The sequence below is a fragment of the Gekko japonicus genome, unplaced genomic scaffold, assembly GCF_001447785.1.
Source record: "Gekko japonicus isolate JY-2015 unplaced genomic scaffold, Gekko_japonicus_V1.1 scaffold660, whole genome shotgun sequence".
Classification (NCBI taxonomy): Eukaryota; Metazoa; Chordata; class Lepidosauria; order Squamata; family Gekkonidae; genus Gekko; species Gekko japonicus.
Window position 1 is genome coordinate 365,517 of NW_015159728.1, and position 24,877 is coordinate 390,393.

The following is a 24,877-nucleotide window of genomic DNA, read 5'->3' on the forward strand; positions in this document are numbered from 1 at the left end:
GAAGACGGAATTTATATTTATATATAAATTGGGGCTATATGATGGAAAATTTAAAAGAGGTTGGATGTGGAGAGGACTTTTGCAACAGAATAGGAGAAATATATAAAGATCAGGAGGCAAAAATTATAATTAATACAGATTTGTCAGACAAAATAGAGATAGGGAAGGGTACCCAGCAAGGTTGCCCGCTCTCCCCTCTATTGTTTATTCTAATACTTGAAGGTTTATGTGAGACCATCAGGAATCAGGATGATATAAAAGGGATAAGAGTTAAAGGGGAGGCATACAAAGTACAGGCGTACGCGGATGACATGGCAATAGTGCTGTTGGATCCAACAGAATCTATAATATCCTTAATGACCACGATAGAAGCATTTGGACTGTTAGCGGGCTTCAAAATCAATAAGGGGAAAACAAAGGTGATAGCTAAGAACTGCACTGAAACTGCTATCCGAAACATAGAGGAACTGTCAAAATTTAAGGTAGTAAAAAAAACAATATACCTGGGGATACAGATAACAAATAGAATCAGTACCTTAATTAAAGATAACTATGAACCATTATTGGATAGTATCAAAAAAGATTTAGATAAATGGGCTGCTTTACAACTTTCGATGTTGGGCCGGGTAGCAACAATCAAAATGTCTATACTGCCAAGGGTGCTTTTTTTATTTCAAACGATTCCCGTGATTAGAAATGATAAGTATTTTCAAAGGTTGGATAAGTTGGTGAGAGAATTCATATGGCAAAAGAAAAAACCAAGGATCAGATTAAAGATCTTACAGGGGGAAAATCAAGATGGGGGATTGGCGATACCCAATTGGAAAATTTATTATCAAGCAGCAGTTCTAGCTTGGCTGAGAGAGTGGCTTATTTTGAAAAATAGGAGAGTGTTAAGTTTAGAGGGACATGATCTGATGGTTGGTTGGCATGCTATTGTATGGGATGAAAAAGATGAAACACATTCATATTTCAAACAACATCTGATCAGAGCACTGAACATCTTTCCTGATGTATGGGGAAAAAAGGAAAAATATCTGATTTTACATTTACTAACAGCAGCCAGAATAACACTTGTGAAGGAGTGGAAGAATGAGCAGGTACCTACCAAAGGGCAATTGATAAACAAAATAATAGACGTAGCAGAGATGGATAATTTAACACAAAAAGTTAACGGGAATACCAGTACATTATTTGAGAATGTATGGTCACCAGTATACGAATGGATAGACAAAAAGTGAAGAGATTGATGGAGCAGTTCTGCTGTGTTGCTGTGTTGTGTATGGTGTGTGGATTTAGTGTGGAGGTATGTTATTAGGGAGGGTGGTGATGTGGGGATGGGGAGGGTGGTGATGGTCTTTGATGTGCATCTTTTTTGTATGTTTGTCATGTCTTGTGTTGAAAATAAAAATAATATATATATATATTTAAAAAGTTTGGAAGACGGAAGAGGAATAGCGGTATCAATTTAAGACAAGAAAAAAGGATCTTAATAGTCAACATATATGCATCCAATCAAAACCAGGCAATTTTAAAAAAACATTTACAAGAAAACCTAGTTAAAATGCCTTTTGAAGATATTTTTGTAATAGGAAACTATAACTCAGCCTTTGATCAAAAAATAGACAGAAAATCCCATAAATCAAAAAATTAAAAATCAATACATTACCAAAAACCTTTCTTCAATTAGTGGAAGTATTTTCCTTGATAGATATATGGAGAACAAAAAAAATTGATTAAAAAGAATATACTTTTTTTCTGTTTGCCATAACACTTGGTTGAGGATTGACATAGCATGGTTATCGACCTCTCTCATCAAAATTATAGAAGAGACAGAAATATTATCTAGTACTTTTGCAGATCACAATCCTGTCATGTTAACACTAAAAGCTATAAGCAGAAAGTCAAGATGGACAATGAATATGGATATCCTAAAGGGTAAAGTGATAATAAAAATACCCAAAAAAGTAATAAAAGATTTTTTTAGGGACAATACTCAATTGGAAACTCCTATAGAAATAATCTGGGATGCCTTTAAGGCATTTATAAGGGGTTGGTGGATTAACCGAGGAGCATGGAGGAAGAAACAAGAAAATAGAAAATATGATATGTTAAGAGGAAAAATACAAGAAGAAGAGAATAAAATTAAAAATACTAATAACACTACAGATAATAAAATATCTAAATTAAATAAATCGCAACACCAACTTAATTTACTTATGACACAAGAGGTAGCAAAAAAATAGAAATGAAAATTGTATTACTTTGAAAATGCTAACAAGCCCACGAGATGGCTAGCATATAAGCTGAAAAAAGACAGAGAGAAAAGAATAATTAAGACACTAAAAAATGAGAGAGGGGAGGGAAAATCCTCGCAAAGAGACCTTAAAGAAATAGTAAAGAACTTTTATAAAAGCTTGTACCAGAAACCAGAAATAATAAATAAACAGCTACAGGATTATAAAAAAAAATGGGAAAAGGGAAAATTTAACAAAGAACAAATAGCTACATTAGATTACCCGGTAACATCTTGTGAAATAATAGAAGCAATTCAAAATGGGGGGGAAAAGAAAATCCCCGGGACCAGATGGCATCCCTACAGAATTTTATCAAATTTTTGAAGACCAGATACTAGAGCCATTCAAAGATCTACTACAAAACATTCCTAATTCAAGTAAACTCCCTACCTCATGGAATGAGGCTATCATATCATTGATACATAAACCGAACTCTAACAAAGAGGAAATAACGAATTATAGACCAATCTCTTTATTAAATACAGACTATAAACTATTTGCAAAAATCCTGGCTAACAGATTGAAAAGGGTATTAATTCATATAATACATAAAGATCAGTCGGGATTTTTACCAAAGAGATGAATACAAAATAATATCAGAACTATAATTAACGCATTAGAATATTATGAATTGCACCCGGGAAAACCGATGAGGCTAATACTTCTAGACGCAGAGAAGGCTTTTGATAATATTAACTGGGCATATATGTTACAAAAGTTTTCAACTTGGGAATGCGGGAATAACTTTTTCACAATGATAAAAGCCATATATAATACCCAAAATGCCAAAAATTTAGTTAATGGAGAACCCACTCAAAGTATTCAAATACAGAAGAGCACCAGACAAGGATGTCCTCTATCCTCTTTACTGTTTATATTTACTATAGAATCGCTAGCCGATAGGATAAGAAATAATGATATGATAAAAGGACTGAGAGTAAAGGGCGAAGTGTTTAAACTGCAAGCTTTTGCAGACGATTTGATCTTTATAGTAGAAGAACCAGAATACTCTCTAGCCTACTTAATAGAAGATATTCAGGAATTTGGTAATCTAGCTGGATTTAGAATCAATTTTCAAAAAACTAAAATTATAGTCAAAATTGTTCACAAAAAGTAACACAAAAAGTAAAAGAAATCTCAAAAATGGAAGTAGTTCAGAAGGCTAAGGACCTAGGAATATGGATTACTAATAAACCAGCGACATTATTTGAAAATAATTACTTACAACTCCTAAAAGAAATAAAGGGAGATTTAAACCGTTGGGATAAAGTGCATCTATCCTTACTGGGCAGAATAGCGAACATTCTGCCAAGATTCCTCTTTCTTGCCCAAAACTTACCAATAATTAAAAAAATCAGTATTTCAAGGATTTGGAGAAAACTGTAGGTAAATTTTTATGGCAATCTAAAAAACCGAGGATAAAAATTAAAGACCTTCAGGAAAATAAAAAGAAAGGTGGCTTTGCCTTGCCTAATTGGCAACTATATTACTTTGCAGCTTCTATGATAGGGATTAGGGAATGGGTAATATTAGAAGACACGAGAACATTAGCTTTAGAGGGATCCAGTTTTTAATGGGATGGCACGCGTACTTATGGTACGGGAAAGATAAAATCCATTCTAATTTCCATACACATATAATTAGAAGCTCCCTTATTCAAGTTTGGAATCTATTAAAAGATAAAAACTACAATAAAATACCAATGTAGATATCTCCGATAGAGGCATTTGCCAAACCATCATTAATAACAGGGAAAACTAAAGAAATTTATGGTAATTTATTAAATTAAAAAAACTGAGTTAAAATCAGTTGAGATGTTATTAAAACAAAACATAAAACTATGCTGGTGGGAAAAATGTATTAAAATCAAGATACAAAGAAGATTAAAAAACATGATTTTATACTAGTCTAAATGAAATTGATAAAATTTGGCTGTCTTCAAGCGACAAATTTATTCAGAAATTTTATAATAAATTGCTAGAGGACTCTTTACAAGAAGAGACTATAAAAACGTCAATGGTAGCCTGGATAAAGGAGATTGGGCACATAATAGAAATAGATCAATGGTCAAAAACATGGAAAGCATTAAAATATATGAGAGCGACTCCATACAAGGAAAACATATATAAAATGTTTTATAGGTGGCATTGGACCCCTGTAAAAATTGCAAAATGCTTCCCGAAAGCATCAAACACGTGCTGGAGTTGTAGAAGAAATATCGGCTCATTCCTCCACATATGGTGGAGATGTGGCAAAATTCAGATTTTTTTGAAAAAAAAAATAAAATATTTTTAGATCTATTGAAAATTAATATTCCTTTAACACCAGAAACATACTTGCTTAATATGATACCGGATACAATAAAAGACCATATACATATAATCGTATATATATTAACAGCAGCCAGAATTCTTATAGCAAAGCGGTGGAAATCAAAAACCACACCCTCTATAAAAGAACTCATAAGATTCTAGAAGTAGCAGAAATTGACAAATTAAATATAGCAATACAAAGTAAACCAGAGAAACTTTTTTGGGACAGATGGGAAATACTTTATGACTGGCTGAAGATGAAGAAGATAAAACAGAACTTAAAATATGCTAGTTAAAGATATTTGATGTTTAATAAGAAATATGAATTTTATGTTATGAAATGTATAAGCTTTAAATGAATATGCTTTTGTGAAAACTGAAAATAAATTTACACAAAAAAGTCTTCTCTAAGGCCTTTATCATCATTTCCTGTAATCTAGCAGTGTCTACCAACACTCCTCTATCAATGGGCACAGAGGGTTCTGGAGAGAGCTGGAGCCAAGCCATGCCATCCTTATTTTCCTGCAACATCCCCTTAATGCTTTAGAAAAGAGGTCACAGATCGCTACTACACGTGTACTTTGACTAAGAGCTTTTAATTGAACCAGCCCTTGTGTAACTTCTTAATTATCATGAAAAAGTACACGGATTACTGTAGACACATAAATACTGGATCACATTCTTTTAAGGATCTGATTCTAAGAAGAGGAAGAAGGAGAATTTGCATGAGCAGAAGAACCTGGTACACCTGAGCTTTGCAGCAGCAAGAGTTAGTCTGGAAGTGACCAAGTGGAGGGAAGATGGAGACGCCAACGGCTGCGATCCCAGCTTCCATCTCATGGCTGGGGGCCCAGGCCTCATCCTGCTGGAACAACATGACACCATTGCTAATCTCTCTCCTACTGCTGGCTCTGCTGCTTGATTATGTGATGTGCAGGAAGAGAAGCAGTCACTCTCCACCAGGACCTACCCCGCTGCCTTTCCTTGGGAACTTGCTACAGTTTGATCTCAGGAATCCGCATACTGTTGCCCAGCATGTAAGTACCAGCCAGACCAACTTTGGAGGGCTCATACTGGATGGTAGCACAAGAAAAGTGAAACCCCTGAGAACGTCGGTATGTCTGAAAGGTGCAAGTATGGTTGAGGGGGGAGGCTACAGTTTAATTGTAGAGATTAGAGATACCACAGACTTCCTGATGAACGTACCTAATTTGATAGCAAAGATTACCCCATGGCCAAACATCTGGTGGCGTTTCATTTCTGTTTTTTTCCTGGGACACTTGTAATTGTGCTGTGAGGTCACAGGGGGTCATGGATGGTTGGGTTAGGTCATAACTTATATTCACTGGCTGTTTGAGTGATTTGTTCAATGGTTCTTTATACCATTGATTGCTGAAGGCATGTGAAGACAACTGGCGTAGGGCTGCCATTGGGCTATCCTAGAATGTATGTGTGTGAAACACTAGTGATTGAGCTGTGGTGCTGTATATTTTTGAATGCTTGAAAAGTAACCCAGCAAACCAGCTCAAACTATTCACACACAGCTAACTGGTCCACAGAAAATTGGCTCCCTGTTCGCCAAACAGTGAGTGTTCAAGCACTTCTATATCCTGTGAAACTCTTCAGCTTCCTGAAGCCATGGTTTGGGATTTGCCTGGGGCTATTGCAAGGGGTCTTTTTCACTCTCCTCAGGACAGCAAAATATTTCCTTGTTTTCTTGTTCTTTATTTCTTTATCACAGTTGGCAAAGAGGTATGGAGCAGTCATGTCATTCCAGGCTGGATGGCACACTTTAGTCATATTGAATGGGTTCAAGGCAGTTAAGGAGGCACTGACAGAGAAAAAGGATGAATTTGCTGACCGACCATACATCCCACTGTTGAGTCTAGCAGGTTATTCAAGAAATTGTGAAGGCAAGTATTGCTCATGCAGTGGTGGTATAGACTGTATATTCTACCACAGGTGTCTATGGAAGTGTCTGTGGGTGCCATGTACTAGAACATGGCACTTGCAGACACTTGTCCAGGTCAGTGTTCCCTCTAAGCTGAGTTAGTGTGAGCTAGCTCAGAGTTTTTTAGCCACTGGCTCACACATTTTTGTCGTAGTTCAGGAAGAATGGCTCCAGAGCAAACTAATTTATGCAGTAGCCAAATCGCTCCCTCACAACTTTAATGCCAGTACCTCACAAAGTAGAATTTTTGCTCACAAGACTCCACAGCTTAGAGAGAGCATTGATCCAGGAATCTGCCTAGTCCTTCAGAAAAACAGGAAGACCATAGTGAAGGCAAGATCAGAGACTTGCTGCCTTCATACAATGAAAGGGTTTTTACCTGGATCTTTCCCACCACTCACTAGAGAAGCATTCAGGATCCCATAAACAGGACCCATGGATCAGTGCAGTGGGGAGTCAGGGGACAACAGAGCAATGGAAATGGTAGATTAGCTAACTGGCAGGGGGAGAAGGAAGCGTGAGGCAGCAGTGGTGCCTGGATACACTGTACTCCCCATCTTGGCATTTCTCTCACTCTGTCCACAGCAGCCCACAGGGGGCAACAAAACCATGTCCAACATTTCTCCAATTTACTCCCTGAACCAACTTAGGGGAGGAGATTGAGTTCCTTATGCTGTACCCAGAAAAATTCCAGAGAGAGACAAGAGAGAGATGCCACAGACAATAACACATTGCAATTTAATACTCCCTGCTCCTAACCTTGGACTGCTTTTATGTGTATGTATTTTTATCCTTTCCTGGTCATTCTCTTCTTATTTGTGTGTGTTTTATTCTCTCTTTCCCCTTTGGTCATCTTCCTCTGTGTGTGCAGGTATATGTTATCTCCCTTTCAATGTCCTCTGTGTGTGTCCATCCCCCTTGCTCTTGTGTATGTATGTTTGCTTTGCTCTGTCTCATGCGGCAGCCATTTTGTAATGCTGCCTGACACCCTACCCCAAAATGTCAAACTTGCTGACAGGTTTAAAAGGTTGGGGACCTCATTCTAGCAGTATCGTCATGCAGTCCTACATCTATGACACCACAGAGAGAAAAAACAGACTTTATAGAACATAATATTTAAATATTATAAGTACTCTGTTCTCTCCTATGATCATATTCATTGTGGATAAAAGGAATTCTATGCTCCTCCTAAATACCACCTCAGCTGCCAGGTTGTTTCATTATGTGCAGTTACTATTGAAAAGGAACATACAGGAGCACACATGACTCTCTCTTCTACTGAATCAGGCCCTTGGTCCATCACAGCCAGTAGAGTCTTACTCACACTGGCAGCAACTCTCCGAGGTCTCAGGCACGGGTCTTTCACATCAGTGACTACGAGATTCTTTACCTGAAGATGCCGGGATTGAACTGGGGACCTTCTGCATGCAAACAGATGCTGGCCCTTCCCCTGCAGTGCTTTGTAATTCAGGTGTACATTATGTCTTAACCTTGATTTTACAAACCATATTTTGAATCAATTGAAGTTGTGAAATTGTCTTCAAGGGTAATTCTATGTCATGTTACAAGAATCTAATCTCCAAGTAAATGTGACCATGTCAAAGTTGAATTAAGATAGGAAGCCAACTTCTATACTACATAAAGATGGGAAAAGTCACCTTCTACCACTGTGTTTACCTGATTTTGCACAATCCAGTATGACCTTTCCAAACTCCACAATGAATTCAACAAGAGCAGCTGAACCCCATCAAAACTAGGTTGGGGAGTGACAATGCCCAGCAAAACCTCAGCGTTTGCAACCAGCATCACCTCCGTCTTGTTGGGGTTCAGCTCCCTAGCCATTTGACCACAGTTACCAAGACTGGCCCAGGATAAAAACGGCTGCCTCTGATGGTCTGCACAATGAACTACAGAATGATGCCACCCTGATCTCCCTGGAGGAAGAGCGGACAAACTGGTGGATTAGGGCAGTAAGAAAGTTTGCAAATAGCAGACATTTAGATGCCAGCAATGAGGAAATGCATGCAGCTGATCAGGAAGGATTCTTTACTCGGGTTTATCCTTTTAATCTTTCAGGCCACAAATGACGAACACAGAAATATGCAGAGTGGTGTGTTAATAATCATTTTAATGGAGTTGAGAGAGTGAGATCTGCAAAGTTAGACATAAGGTCATTCACCAGGCTGGCTGTCAATGATTGTGTGATTGGCATGGCAGTAGCATGACTAGGAACTGCAGTGGAGACTTGACATGGATTGGTCTAAAACTGCAGCTGCCATATCAGGCCCGTAGCTAACAACTTTTTGCTCAGGGGGCCCACCAGTTCAGGAGAAGGGAGGGCTGCATCCGTGCTTTGTTCCCGTCGTCGCCCTCTCTCACACACCCAGGGAAATGCTGATGGCCACTTTGGGGTCAGGAAGAAGTGTTCCCTCTAAGCTGAGTTACTGTGAGCTAGTTCACAGGTTTTTTTTTAGTCTCCGGCTCACAGTCCACAGGAATTAGCCCTCACCTCTGCAGAAGGCCAGCCGGACTGGAGGGGGCACAAGAAAGCAACCGAGTCCGGGCTGAGGAGGTGGCGGAAATCCAAAGGCCGGGAGGGAAGGAGTCCAGCGCCAGCTGGAGGAGGAGGGTGCAGCCCGGCAGAGGCGATGGCACAGACCCTCGGTTATCCCCCCCTGCGCATAAGCCAGGCTCTTCCTTCACCTGGGCTGCAACGGGACTTGCCGGCCGGGGAGAGGCCAGGCAGGGCCACCATAGGGGTGGTGGCAGAGCGCGCCGGGCTGGGAGGGAGGGAGGCTGCTGCGCGGTAAACGAGGCGGTGCTGGACCTACGGGGGGGCGGGGAGGAGGAGGAGGCGACCGGGCAGCAGGTGGTCAGCTGGGAGGTTGGACTCGCCTGCAGCGCAGGTAGCTCTCCCCCCCCGCAGCCCTCCACCTGTCATGCTCCAGCAGCCTTTTCTGAGCCGTGGCTGCGATCCACAAGGCAATTTGGGTGGTGGTGAGGGGTGTGGTGTGGTTCCCACTGGGTTCAGCCTGGTCTGTTTCTACGGAGCCCGGACTTGGATGGCCCAGGCGAGCCAGATCTCGGAAGGTGAGCAGGGTCGCCCCCCAGTCTTTGGGGTGGGGGGAGGCCGCCAAGCCCCACCAGGGTCGCTCCACAGAGGCAGGCGATGGAAACCGCTTGGTCTTGCCCCGCAAACCCCGCGCCTTGAGTCGAGGGCACTCCCCCCCGGCCGCAGTTCCCACGGAGCGCCAGCAGCGCCTTGCTCGGGCGACAGTGACGCCGCTGAGCTTGTCTGGCTGCACGGCTTCAGGGTTCTCGTCCTCCTCCCTTGTGATCAAGCAGTGGAGAGAAGAGCAAAAGGAAGTCTCCCCCCGCAGAACTTTTTTCCTTGCCGCAACCCGCACTCCCACACGCCGCCAACCCCCAGGCGAGGGGAAGACATTAACGCGCCATCTCTCCAATCAATGGGGGACAATTAAAGCCGCTGCCACCGCTGCGCGTCCTCTGGCCCCCGCCCCACCGCAGCAGGAGCAGCAGCACCAGCGAACCCTCTTCTTCATCATTGTGGCGGAGGGGGAAGACGGTCTCCTAACAGTCCCCCTTCCGCCTCTGCCTGAAGACCCCGCGAAGTTTGCAAGCGAGGAAAGTTCACACCAACCCCTCCCGCCCCCCATTGGCGACGCGCTCCCATCGCCCTCCCTGCTGGAGCGCGCCTCACCCGGTTCGGTTGCGGGAACGCCAGACTCCGCTGCCGCCCTGTGCTACCTTCCCTGGCTGGCTTCCCCACGGCTGGCAGTTTTGTTGCACCCAGGTCGGGCGGCCGAAGCCGGCAGGTTGCAGAGTGGACATTAGTGCCTCCGGCCAGGCTCAGGTTCAGCCTGGTCTGTCCCCGAGGAGGGGGGAGGGGGCTGGGGGAGGGGGAGCAGAGGATCGGGGGAGGGGGCCTGCAAAACCCACGGGGGCGGGCCCCAAGGGCCCCACGCAGGCTACGGGCCTGTGCCATATGCTCCGGGAGATAAGCCAGTAAGTTCAAGCGACACTAGCCCATTCCATCCTTGTGAAATATCACCAACCAGAATGAAACAATTAATAAAAACAAACATACTTGACTTTTGAGTATTTTCTTGCCATAGAAAACAAACTGAATTGACACGAATCCTTTTCATATCCTTCAGGAATATTAATGGCAAGGAAGAGCAATGGCTGGAAGGAGCAGAGGAGATTCTGTGTTTCCACCCTGAAAGTCATTGGGATGAGGAAGAAAACACTTGAAAAAAGGATATCCGAAGAAGCAAAGAAGTTGTGTTCCGAGTTCAAATCACAAGAAGGTGCATTTGAGACTCCTCCGGGGTAGAGAAAAACAACTCTTCTTTTCAAACTCTGGACTGCTGGGGCATATTACTTATCAAGCTGTTGCAAGTGGAGGTTAAAGGAGCGTGGTCTGTCAAACACAGCTTCAGGGAGGTGGGAGTTGCCTTTTTTACAGCAATGAGCTGTAGTTAGCAGATGTATGTGAACTATGCAACTCTAAAAGGAGATTCCAGTGCCCTGAAACAGGCCTATGCAATCAAACCCACACACTTTGCAGCATTATTCACAAAGAACCCCAGTCCACATGGATTCCCCTCACGCCAGATGTGTAGGATGAATAATGTCTAAACATTTCATTATTGTGTCCTACAGGTGCAGCCTTTGACCCAGAAACTCTTCTGAACAACGCCATTGGCAAGATTATTTGTACCCTAACGTTTGGTGACCACTTCGACTACAATGATGTAACATTCCTGAAACTAATACATTTTACTAAGGAGATAATGAAGATAATTACCGCAAGCTTGCCACAGGTACCTTCACACATCAATAAAGAAAAAAAGGGAGACTGATGCTAGAAGGCCAAACATAGAAGTTGGGAAAGGAATAGCCTACATAGAGCCAAGCTTCTTCATGTTGCCGAGAGCATCCCTTTGATCTCTGTTAAAAGTCCTTATTGAGACAGTTAAGGCAAAAGATTTTATTGAAGAGAAATGTTGCATTCCTGGGGAGGAAAGCAACAACCAGAGTTGATATCCATTCCAAAACATGTGAAATGCTCTGTTCCACAAAAGGAACACAAACGCCATTCATTTTGTAGGTATCATCTTTCCTTATTTATAATTGAGTAGTGGGGTCGCACTTTCTGAACATTCCACATGCCCCTGAATCATTTGGCTCCATGATGTGTCACTCAGAAGCTGTCCCTATTCACTGGCTACATTCTCTGAGTCCTACCCATGTTGGCCATTTCCAGCTCTCCCATTGGCTGTGCAATGTGCTCCATCAGCCGTTGGCCCATCAACTGCCACTCAAGAGTACTCGTGTGCCATTGGCAGGGTGCTGGGTCGGCCCCTCTTCCCTGCCCACTCCCCCTTCAGCCAATGTTCTCTGTCAGAAGCAGTGGCAAACGGCTGTGTCTCCCGACGAAGACACATCTCCTTCTTGGCTTTTCCCTCAGTGACTGTTGGTAGGCAACCAAGCTTGCTTTCGTCAGTAAAGAAAACAAAGGAAGGAAACCCTTTCCAACCTTTGTGGCCAGTCCTGACTAGGGTTTGGGGAGGGGAGAGGCCTCAGCTGAATAGAATGCCATAGAGCACCCGCTAAAGCAGTTATTTTCTCTGGGGAGGGGGAAGAGATCTGTTGCCTGCAGTTCAGTTGTGATATCAGATGATACCAGATGACAGAGATCAGTTTCCCTGGAGAAAATGGCTGCTTTGGAGGGTAGACCCTATGGCATTATACCCTGCTGAGTCCTTCTGCCCCCCCAACACTGCCCTCCATAGGATCTGCCCCCCAAATCTCCAGGTATTTCCCTACTCAGAGCTGGCAACCCTTCTTTCCCCTCAGTGCCTGTTGCTAGGCAGCCAAGCTTGGTTCTGTCAGTAAAGGCCCTTTCCACACCTATTTTGGCCTTTGGGAGAAAACTCATTGGGGCCAATCCTGACTAGGGGAGAGGCCTCAACTGAACAGAATGCCAAAGAGGCCACCTTCCAAAGCACTTATTTTCTCCAGGGGGGAGAGAGCTGTTGTCTGGAGTTCAGTTGTGATACCTGCCGATCTTCAGGCTCCACCTGGAGGCTGGCTACCCTGGGCGTAGCAGTCAGTGCTTCAGAACAGGGACTGCTAGACCCAGATTCTTGCTGAGTTGGTGATATTGGGCCAGTCACATACTTTCAGCCTAACCTACCTCACAGGGTTGATGTACAAGTCAAAAGGGGGAGAGGAGAATGATGTAAGCTGCCTTGGTTTCCATTGCAGAGAAAAACTACTTTTTCTCCTGGGGAACCATTGCTGCCCATCTCCAGGTGAGGGCTGAAGATCACCCAGAATTACAACTGCTCTCCAGATGGCAGAGATCAGTTCCCCTGGAGAAAATGGTGGGCTCTGTGTCCTTATGCTCTGCTGAGATGGCCCCCCTATGACAGCCAATGTGATGTAGCAGTCAGGGCTTCAGAGCATGGTAGAGACTGCAGGTGAGGGTGGGGGTGTGGAAAGCTGAAGAGTGAGGAGGAAATAAAGATAGGTTGATGATTAGCTGGGAAGGAGATGGGGTTGCCAACTCCAGGTGGGAAATTCCTGGAGATTTGAGGGCTGGAGAGGGTGAGGTTTCAGGAGTGGTGGGACCTCAGACAGGTACAATGCCATAGACTACACCCTCCAAACCAGCCATTCCCTCCTATGGAACCATTCTTGCCAATCTCCAGATAAGAGCTGAAGATCACTCAGAATTACAACTGCTCTCCAGGAGGGAGGGGGAGGAGATGGGAAGCTGAAGTCAGAGGGGCAGATAAAGGTAGGTTGGTGGTTGGCTGGGAAGGAGATAGGGTTGCCAACTCCAGGTTGGGAAATTCCTGGAGTTTTGAGGGGTGGAGCGTGGAGAGGGTGGGGTTTGAGGAGGGATGGGTCCTCAGACAGGTACAATGCCATAGACTCTACCCTCCAAACCAGCCATTTTCTCCTGTGGAACCATTGTTGCCAATCTCCAGTGGAGGGATGGAGATCACTCAGAATTACAACTGCTCTTCAGATGGCAGAGATCAGTTTTCCTGGAGAAAATGGTGGACTCTGTGTTATTATACCCTGCTGAGGTCGCCACAGCAAATTGATGCTGAGAACCCAAGGCTGGGGCACTCTCCCAAAGCCTCTTTCTAGAGCTCGTTGTATTTATTTCCACAACAAGCCTTATTCCTAATATTCACTAAGATTTTTAGTTATTTATTCATACATTCATTTATATACTAATATCTTTTAAAATTTAACAATTCTTTCCCATTTTAAAATTTTCAAAATTATATATATATAACCACAGTCTTCCAAATTGGGTGAAGAATGGTTAATTTGTTCTTCTTAAAAAATTAATGGAGGGGTAGTCTCATCACTTCCCTTGGACAGGTACAACAGCCAGTTTTTTAAAAAATCATGTCAGTGTATCTGTGAGGTGCTGAGAATTTCTTTGCTCTAGCACCTGTACACAGAACACCACTGTCTAGGTATAATAAAATTAATATGTTGTTGAAGGCTTTCACGGCCAGAGTTCATTAGCTGTTGTAGATTTTCCGGGTTGTATGGCCATAGTCTTGGCATTGTAGGACCTGATGTTTCACCAGTAGATGTGACTGGCATCCTCAGAGGTATAACATCAAAAGATGGAGTGCTCATTATGTTGTAGGAGTTCCCCAGGCTGTTTCCTGAGGAGGTTTATATTTGGACCTCACAGCGTAGCATTCAGACAAGAATAAAAGAACATGAAAGACACTGCAGACTTGGCCATCCTGAAAAATCAGCAGTGGCTGAACATAGCCTAACTCAAACAGGACACAGTATTCTGTTCCAAGACACTGAAAGGTTGGACAACACATCCAATTACCATGGCAGATTACACAGGAAAGCCATTGAAATTCATAAACATAAATACAACCTACCATATTTCTTCTCACCTTGACACAGAGAATACTCCATCTTTCTTTGTTATACCTCTGAGGATGCCAGTCACAGCTACTGGTGAAACATCAGGCCCCACAATGCCAAGACCAAGGATATACAACCTGGAAAATCTAAATCATATAATAAAATTGTTTATCTATTTTTATAGGATAAAGTACAGATTGGATAGTTTCTGTGATATAGCAGATGGAATGTTTATTATAGAATGAACAGAAATGAGGGATAATTGGCAGTATCTGGAAATCTAATTGGCTAGTATAATCTTCTTTAGCTTTCAGTATAGACAGAAATGGTTACTGATCCTTTCGAGCTTCAGGCTATAAAAGAGGCTACCGATAGTAGAACCAGTGATGCTTCAACTTGTCATTACAGTGTTCTCCACTAAATAGAATAATACTTCAGAATTCTTTTTAAAATTCCCTTTGTTTCTGATCTCCATGGACACTAGAAGGTGGAGTCCAAAAGGTCTATTCATTAACTGCTTCATAGGTCATACTTTGGTCCAATGAGCAGCTGAAGGGTGAGGGACGAAGGTTTGAAAACAAAGTCAACTGTAACAGAATTTTGCTATCATCCCTACAATTAACCTTCAGTTAAAAAATAGGTTGTTCCAAATATGTGCCAGACCAGCACAATGCCTAGTATGCCACAATGCCACAAGTTGAGGAGGCCTAGCATGGACATGACCAAGAATGAAGTTCTTCTCCCTCAAAAGAAATGTGAGTCTAATCTGAAACTATTTAAATCAGTGGGAAAGTTTACCACTGGCTTCTGTGGGATGAGCAAGGTAACTTGCTTGCTTCCTGCCTCAGTTTTTTTCACTTGTACAAACATTAATAGGGACTATAAAGAGTTGGCAGCAGTTTTAAGACAAAGGAAATAAAGGCGCTCCTCTTTCATCTTGGTTATTTAATCTTTAAACATATTGCTAGTTACAAGTACATTAACGTATCTTTCATGATGGGTTACGGTAATTTGGAGTATAGTGAGTTTGGAATGAAGGAGGCTGCTCTAATTAAAAGCTTTTTCTAAACCAAAATATTAATACCTCCAGTCCACAGATGTGAAAGAAGTGGGAGAGGAATAGGGCTAAAGCTGGGGGAAAGGGCCCTCCCCACTAATGTGTGGAAAGGTATCTAGCTGGGAACATCCTACAACAGTCCAGTTCCACTTTTAGCTGAATGTGTTCTACCTTTACCAAGCATCTTTCTTCTTGGTTGCTGATATAACAGATAATGGGATCAGGAACCTGGCTCTCATATATTCCTGGGCCTCACCAAAAAATTAAGGAAATTTATAATGATATTAGTGCCATACTAAGTGAAATTGTGACAAAACATAAGGAAACCAGGGATCCTACATATGCAAGAGATTTGATCGACACATTTCTGGAGGAGATGGAAAAGGTAAGAAGAAATATGTAGCTAAATCCCTTGGCCTTATTCTGTATAAACTGAATCTCAGCTAATTTATGACAGAAGAGTTTCTACCACCAGCACTAAGCCAAAATTCTGCAGGGCCCAGTGGCTACAGTTTCTTACAAGGATATGATTTCCTATATGTTAGGCTTTCACCAGCTCTCGTCCCAAGTTGAAATCAGGATAGAGGTGGGGTTCAGAATTTAGGCCAGATTCTCAAGGGGGCTTACACGAATTCTCAGAGGCTATGGCAGGTTCAAAGTCAAACAGGTCTAGACTTTGCAATGGCCTTCCACATGCCAGGGAAAGGCCCAAAAGTTTCAGCATGGCTTGGTTATCCTTATATTGGCTAGGGTTACCATTCCCCAGGTGGGGGCAGGGATTCTCTGCTTTCATGGGTTCCTGCCTGCCGGTGGCCAGCAGGAGGAAATTCCCCTCCAACAGCAATGTTGTACACAACACACTGACATCACCCAGAAGTGACCTAGGTGCATTAGTGATGTTGAGGGGGGGGGGTGAGGCTCTGGTTTCTGGGCAAAACTCTATGGTTTGAGGGCAATTTTACCATAGAGTTTTGCCCCAAAACTAAAGCATTGACATCAACATTACTAACTCACCCACATCACTTCTGAGTGATGTCAGCCCATTGCATGATGTTCCCGCTCACTCCTGGAACGCTCTCCCCCCCCGTCATCCTCTGCCCATGTGATGATGGGAACTGGCAACCCTTTTTTTGGCCTGTATCAATACTAAAGACATCAGGAAAGAAAATCCACTCATCATTTCCAGTGAACAGAGGAGAAAGCTTCCCATCCTTCTTGGCAAAACCACTAATTGTAGTAGTGTCTTTTGAATCATGTGTGTGCACGGGCATACGCAATGCACAAAATAGCAGTAAAGGGTAATTCATCGCTTTGTGCACGCAAAGATCTCTTGGCTGTGGTGCCTCATGGCCCTCAGGATGTTGAGTCCTTCCCAGCCACTGGCTAATAGCTGATGCCTGGTTGTTGGGGTAGGGAAATAAAGTGCACAATGATTTCAGACTACAAGGCAAGTTCTATTTGAAGTTATGGAGGTGAAGACTATGTAGTTTCCCATCTAATTCTAGAAGAAGAAGAGTTGGTTTTTATACCCTGCTTTTCTCTACCCTAAGGAATCTCCAACTAGCTCATAATCACATTCCCCTCCTCTCCGCACAACAGTCACCGTGTGAGGTAGGGGGGCCTGAGAGAGTTCTGAGAGAACTGTGACTGGCCTAAAGTCACCCAGCAGGCTTCCTTTTTCTTTTATATAAATAGTTTTACTATTTTTCAAAACATAACACCAACATCAACACACACACACACACACACACACTAACATTGAGCAGGAGTACATTCCATTAGTTATGCTTAAGAACATAAGAGAAGCCAATGTCGGATCAGGTCAATGGCCCATCTAGTCCAACACTCTGTCACACAGTGCCAAAAATACCAGGTTTCTCTTTTTACACAACAGTAATTTTTTTGCACTTATTCTATTACTTTATATATGTATGTATACTAATTTCTATTTCTATTTATACTTTCCTTTTCATTATAGCTCTTAGCTTTAAAGTTTAAAGGGACATCAGTTCTTCCATAGAAAGTCAATATTGGGCAGCGCGGGTACTCACAGTGCTGTAGAACAGTTTTATTTCTTCTTTAAACAGGAAGGAAAGACTCTTTGAGATTGGTTGATCACAACTTGGCACTCAACGGCTGCCATTGAGTGCTCTCTCGCAGGCTCTCGCATCTGAGAGATCTGGGGTCTACTCGCATGCCGCCACACACGACAGCCCCTGGATCAAGCTCCCTGCAATGAGTCTCCCTCCGGGAGGGCTCAATGGGGTCCGGGAAACCCCAGCCCCCACTCAAAACCTGGAGATTTGGCGTTTCCTTGGGAGAATCTCCCGGGACCGTCCGAAATCGTCACATCACCCAGCAGGCTTTCTGTGGAGGAGTGGGAAATCAAACCTGGTTCTCGAGATCAGAGCAGGCCCATGGCTATGGGGGGTACACAAGGGCGATGCCTCCCACAAATATGCCCGGGCCCCACAGGAGGGGAGGGAGGTAGCAGGAAGGGAGGGAGAGGGGGCAGCCTTATTAAAGCCACATGGAAGCCATGCCTCTCTCTCCCCTCCTGCTTTGCCATGGTTGCCGCAAAGCCTTGCCAGGTCTTCCTGCTTCTGGCTGCAGCCAAGCAGGAGGGGAGGGAGAGGGGCAGCCTCACCGCGTCTTCCTGCTTCTGCACCCAGCTTCTCAAACTTTGACAAGCCTGCTGCAGAAGCAGGAAGACCCAACGAGGCTTTGTGGTGACCCCAACTGAGCAGGAGGGGAGGGAGAGGTGCAGCCTCTGCATGGCCTCGCTTGGTCTTCTTGCTTCCACAGCCAGCTTCTCAAAGTTTGAGAAGCCCACTGCAGAAGCAACAAGACCTGGTGAGGCTGCACAGCTGTTGCCCCTCTGCCTCCCCTTTGATGGGAGCCTGAGCTGTGGGGGGGACATGGGAGCAGCTAGTAAGTCCACCCTTCCCAGCAGCTCCAATTTGCCTCCAATTTGCCCCACCAGCGAAACAATTCTGGCTACGGGGCTGGATCAGATTCTGCCACTCTTAACCCCTACACCACTAACCATTACACCATGCTAGCTCCCTTCTGTTCCACCTTCTAGCTAGAGATAGTGTGTACCATTTATTTTTTACCTTTGTATCATATGTAGCTTACTGATAAGTGCAATCATAGCTAATTCACAGGGCTGGCTGACAAAAAAAACGCGTAATGTTGCATAGTTACATATAAATTGCCAATGTTTTATTTCCTTCAGGCCAAAGGGAATCCAAAGAGCAGTTTTAATGAACACAATCTTATTAAAATTATTCTTGAAATGTTTGTGGCTGGCCTGGGAACTACTACTTCCACCAAACTCTGGGGGCTGTTGAAAATGGTCCTTCATCCTGAGGTTCAGAGTAAGTGATGAGCATCTGAGCTGGGGGAGGGATTCCTCACAGGTTTTGTACTATCAAGGCCATTCCCATATTCTAGAAATTAGTTCGATACTTAGATATGAATTTATTTCTATTGCACTTTCCATTCCAAAGGATCCTCAAGGCAGATTTCATAAAGTTGTAACATAAAATTCGGGTGGTGTCATGTTTTCTAACATGTAATGCCCACATTCCTTTTCATTCCATTTCGCCCTCTTTCTAAGCAATGACTCTTAGTGTTAAGGTCTAGGTGTTCCTTATACGTTAACCCAGGACTACATATTTTTTTATTTTACAAATGAAGCGAAGGTGTGTCCCGGTCCCAACTGGGATCTCTTGGAGAAGGCAAGGGCAAGGGCTCAGTACCCACCCCCCACCATTCCAGGAACGGCCCCAGACCACCTGGTGTGACCTCAGATGATGGTCAGGATGCCCACCACCCTGCCCCTTACCTGGCCACCCAAAGAACCCCGGCTCAGTGATGGAGCGGTGAACGGAGGCAAACAGGCAAAGAGGAAGGCCGGCATCAGGGTCTGCAGAGAGGGCCGGATGCTTGCACAGGCGGTAGTGCTGTGCACCAAGCCCACCCTGACCTTTGCTGGCAGAACTGAGACCCAGTGGCGCCAAGTCTCACAGTTGCTAGCTCAGGCCTCGTGCACGCTGCAGCCACCAGGAGGTGTGGCAAGGTGGCAGGAGGGTGCGAGCAGGGCCCAGGCTGCGGAGGAGAAGCCAGGGCAGTGGGAAATGACTTTGAGAAGGGGCATGGCCAAGTGGGAAGGCGGTGCTGGGAGGGGGAAGGGGATAAAAGGGAAGGTGGAGGCAGCCAAGGAGGAGGCTGGAAGTCCAGGGCACAAGAGGCGAGAGAGAGAGTGGGAGAGAGAAGCCAGCCGGACCCCCAGGGTCAAAGAGGGAGGGTGATGTAAAAGAGGGAGAGGACCCTCTCGCTAATCCCCACAACTGAGGTGATTCCTCCTCCTTCGCTTTGGATCCTTCCCCCTTTCAGCTCAACCAAGCCATAACAGGAGGTGGGCAGCCTCAGGGGGCGACAGAGGCTCAGGACCCCATTGTCAAGGTGGTGACGGGAGGGATGCCTGAGGCCCATGTGACAAGGCTGGACAAGGAGGAAGTAGCTGAGATGTTGATGAGCATGAGATGGCAACTAGATAGTCAGAGGCCTAAGAAAGGTTAACCTTTGTCAGAGGTTAAGATGTAAAGATGGTGGCCAGAACGAAGCCCTTAGTAGGTGCTCCGTCCGTGTATCATATACCTTGTATCGACATACAACTCTACGGTGTGATACTCACCCGCAGACCTGAAAGACCATCATTGCGCCTACTGGCTCTCGCCCAGCCCAATTATTTAGAATTATTTGATCACTGACTAATTTGCCACAGAGCATTCCAAATGCTAGGGAATTGGCGATTGGCTGTGAGGCATTTGCAAGCCATTTTGCAGACAAAGTCTTGTCACTCTGCCACGACCTCCCGACCACACTTGATACAATAAAAGAACTGGAAGTCCATTGGCTGTCTTCGGGTCCAATCTTGAACCACTTCAGTCATCTGTCAGGATGAAGTTTACAAGAGTCTGGTGGCTGTGAAGCCTATCACATACCTCCTAGATCCCTGCCCATTGTGGCTGGTTAAAGCTTGCGGCAATGAGGTGCGGGTCCCCCTGATGGAGATTATCAACTTATCCCTTTTAACAGGGTCCTACTCAGGGGGACTGAAGGAGGTGGTGTTCACCCTCTCCTTAAAAAAAAAATTCTTCTTTGGATCCTACGGTCCTCAATAACTACCGCCCAGTATCTAACTTGCCATTTCTGGGTAAGGTAATACAGAGGGCAGTGGCAACACAGCTTCAGATGTTCTTGGATGATGCTCCGATCCTGGACCCCTTCCAGTCTGGTTTTTGCCCCGCTACGCGATGGAGACAGTGTTGGTCGCCCTGGTGGATGACCTCTGGAAACACCTGGATCAAGGTGGATTTGTGCTGCTGATACTTCTTGATCTGTCAGCAGTGTTTAACATGGTTGACCATGATGTGTTAACCCACCACTTCACCGACGCTGGGATACAGGGGCTTGCCTTGCAGTGGCTGGCCTCCTTCCTGCAAGGTCGGGGACAGAGGGTGGCGCTTGGGTGAGAGTTATCTTGGTGACACCCACTGGAATGTGGGGTGCTGCAGGGAGCAATTCTCTCCCCTATGCTATTCAATATCTACATGTGACCCCTCGCCCAGATTATCTGGAGGTGTGGGCTGGGGTGTCACCAGTATGCAGATGACACCCAGTATCTACTGATGACTGGCCACCTGGATATGGCCCCAGGAGATCTAGAGGAGGCATTACAGACCATGGCTGGATGGTTACATCGGAGCTGACTGAAGTTTAAATCCATCTTAGAAGGAGGTCTGTTCCTGAGTCGTGGGGGACTGGGACAGGGGATTAGGCGCCAGTCGACGGGGCTTCACTGGTCCCAGCGTTGGGGGTAAGAAGCCTGGGAGTGTTCCTGGATGCTTCCCTTTCCATGGATGCCCAGGTCACTGCCACTGCCAGTCTGCCTTCTTCCATCTGAGGCAGATCAGGCACCTCCCAAGACTTAGCTACAGGGATCCATGCAATGGTCACTTCTAGACTGGATTATTGTAACTCTCTCTACATGGGACTTCCCTTGACTCTGCTCCTGACGTTGCAGCTAGTGTAGAATGCAGCAATGTGGGTGTTGACGATGATGCCTGTGCAGGCGCACATCTGCCTGGTGCTGTGCGACCTGCCCTGGCTGCCTATTGAATTCCGGATCCATTTCAAGGTGTTGGTACTTACCTTCAAAGCCCTATATGGCCAGGAGCCAGCATACCTTTGAGACCGCTTCTCCCCATATGAGCCCCGTAGAGCACTAAGGTCCACCAATCAATATGTTCTGGTGGTCCCTGGCTTTTTCGACCCTGGCCCCTGCCTGGTGGAATGAGCTCCTGAGTGAGATCAGGGCTCTGTGGGATTTATTACAATTCCGCAGGGCCTGCAAGACAGAGCTCTTCCACCGAGCTTTTGGTTGAGGCATTTACAGATCATGTTCCCCAACCAATACAGAGATGAGGCATCACCAAGGACAGCATAAACGTGATCCCTTGCTAGAGTTTCAAGTTCCTCAGGGAGCAGAGAGTTCACTGAAAATGTTGCTTCAGTCCAACTGACACAGGGCTAACAGCAAACAAAGAAGCATCAGCTCTCCACGTTCATCTACATCTTTCTTTATAGAAAGGTTCAGAACTTTTAAGCAGTGTTGCTATGACCAATGCACAGCAAGTGGCAGTGACATGCACTAAGTGTGCATGTAGGGGTGAAGGATAGGGTCCATGTGTTGCATGAGAAGCAAAGGGTGATGAAGAGAGGGAAAGGATATTTGAGTGATATCATAGCGTTTTCTGTTTTCAGGACAAAGTGTGATACTTGTATTTCCCCCCCCAGCCTCAGTGAATAGCCATCCTGGAGGGCAATTTTCATTAGCAAAAGGGTAGGGGAGAGGAAGGGTCACCCCATCCCCAGGGTCACAGTAGCCTGGGCCCCAAATGTATGTGTCCCTCCCTGGTAATTGTGTTGTTTTTAGTGTAGAAGAAAATATTGAGAAATCTGATCATCAGTAATTCATGTGATGGCCATTATAGTTAGAGAATCCACCATTCTGAACTGTTTGGAGGAAAGGTGGGATAAATCAACAATTTTTAAAAAATAATTTAATATTTCCAGAGCAAGTCCACAAAGAAATCGAGGAAGTGCTTGGCAAGGATAACCCACCCATGATGGAGGACCAGCCAAACCTGCCTTATACTAATGCTGTGATCCACGAAATCCAGCGGTGTGCTGATATTGTACCGATTGCATTTCCTTATAAAACACACCAAGAAGTTCAGATTGACAAGTTTGTCATCCCTAAGGTACAACCCCTTCAAAAATACTTTTTAGAAATAGATCAGAGTTGACAAATCACCACCTTTTGGGTCACATAAGGGATCTTTTGAGAGAGCTGAAAGATAATAATTCTTCGCCAGCACAAATAGAATTGAATTTCATGACTATATTGTCAAAATAACATGGGTGGATAGAAAAGGAGGAATTATTCCTAAGATCTTGGCTAAGATCCTCAAGGTGTTAGAACTGACAGAGGATCCCTAAGAACGAGCTGACAGAGCACAAACATGCTGACTGCCAAAGGGTGTTAGCAATTCCCTTTCCAGATGTTTTCAACAGTGCAGTGAAAACAATGGAAATCCCAGCTTGGGTCAAGCCAATGCACAAGCTGGCATCCATCATGCTCTATTCCTTTCCTTCAGAGGTAATAGAAAGGTTCGAGATCACTCTGGTAGACACCACAGGGGGCACTCTCATTCATTTCTCCCTAGAGACCCTTCTGATGAATGAATTTAAGTAGCTGCAGTACTTCATCTGCAGGTTTCAGGGCCTCCATCACAAACTTTATTTTCTTCAACACTGTTTACCTTTGGGCTAAAAATTTCACTATTGCAGATGAGGTGAAATTTGCCAATTGAGGTGAAAGGTGAGCTCTGCAAAATCGCTCCAGTGGATTTGGGTAGCATTCACATTCTACACATTCAGAAAAGAAGTACCATCTGAAATTAGGAGAAGTAGCACATAAAATTAGTAATATTGGTAGTTTCTTCTGCCTTGTTAGGAGACCATAGTCTTCAATCACTTGTCTTCGGTGCTGAATGATGAAACCATGTGGGAGAAGCCACACCAGTTTTACCCTGAGCACTTCCTAGATGCCAATGGACAGTTTGTCAAGCGAGAGGCCTTCCTACCTTTCTCTGCAGGTAAACCCAAGAGGGAAGATGGTGGCAGTCTATTGGGAATGCTAAAAACTTTATTATCCTTTCCTTCATCTTTCATAAGAGATGGGATGTCCCAAGTAACTTTTTATGGTCATTTGTGTGGTGAAGAGAAAGCATTATGGAACCTATTCTTGACTGTGCAGGCATTTACACCAACTACTTCCCTCATTTCTTTGCAACCTTATTAGGAGCTTGTAGCTGTGAAAAAGTAGACACTTTAAAACAAAATCTCAGCTTCATTAATAACAACAGAAATTTATAGAGTCTGGTTCCTGGTTTGCTATTGACAGCTTGTGCCCGCCGATTATATTCGAGACAGATCAGTGAGCTGAATATTTACACAATCTACTGAATGCACTCTTGTGGTAACGCCATCTATATGATACCAAAATAACACTGCTACCACTTTAATATGAATATCATATGGTTTTAATTGTTTTAGATGTTTTATGGCAATTGATTGTTACTATGTCTTTACCTGTGTAAGCCGCTCTGAGCCTGCTTTGGCAGGGAGGGCGGGGTATAAATCTGAAAAATAAATGTTACTGGTTTTCTCCCATCCTTGTCAATCTGGAGTAGGATACTATGCCTTCTTTCTTCTGGCAGCAGCAGCAGCTCTATTGACACAGGAGAGTGGATTTTAACTGATTTTCATGGCCTTTATTCTGCATGGACCCTTCTCAACTCTTTGTATCACCTTTTGGATGGTCATTTGAGGCTTCTGGAAAAGGGGAAGGAAAGATCCACCTCCACCATCCCCATTTCTTGCAAAAGATCTAGTCCATAGAGTTCAAGGGCCAATTCTGAGAAGTATTTCGGTGTGAGGTCATGTGGCTGGACTGAATCCAACTTTTGGAACACTACCAAGAACCACCCTAAATATAACTTCCTGGTGATATGTCAAAATGAATCTAGACTGGCCTGCACATGGTGACACATTAGGGGACTGGTTGGGCAATGTTCAAAGAGGCTGGAAGTCAACTTGGGCTGATTGAAATTTGCAGCTGACATGGTCTCAAAAAATGATGGTCAGAATCATCCCTGTGTGAGTACTGGAAGTCACGTAT

General features: G+C 44.4%; 1 protein-coding gene across 1 annotated transcript in view; it reads left to right on the forward strand.

The window, feature by feature from the left end:
* The first annotated feature begins 311 nt into the window (after positions 1 to 311).
* The window catches only part of LOC107122822 (cytochrome P450 2D17-like), a 24,850-nt gene continuing 284 nt past the window's right edge, over positions 312 to 24,877 (forward strand). Inside the window, exons 1-11 of the mRNA XM_015425996.1 lie at positions 312 to 482; positions 1,300 to 1,306; positions 3,185 to 3,343; positions 5,299 to 5,378; positions 6,351 to 6,522; positions 10,739 to 10,891; positions 11,247 to 11,407; positions 15,773 to 15,946; positions 18,800 to 18,941; positions 22,708 to 22,895; positions 23,651 to 23,792. Of these exons, the coding sequence (XP_015281482.1) occupies positions 312 to 482; positions 1,300 to 1,306; positions 3,185 to 3,343; positions 5,299 to 5,378; positions 6,351 to 6,522; positions 10,739 to 10,891; positions 11,247 to 11,407; positions 15,773 to 15,946; positions 18,800 to 18,941; positions 22,708 to 22,895; positions 23,651 to 23,792 (1,549 nt within the window). The remainder of the gene's footprint in view (positions 483 to 1,299; positions 1,307 to 3,184; positions 3,344 to 5,298; positions 5,379 to 6,350; positions 6,523 to 10,738; positions 10,892 to 11,246; positions 11,408 to 15,772; positions 15,947 to 18,799; positions 18,942 to 22,707; positions 22,896 to 23,650; positions 23,793 to 24,877) is intronic.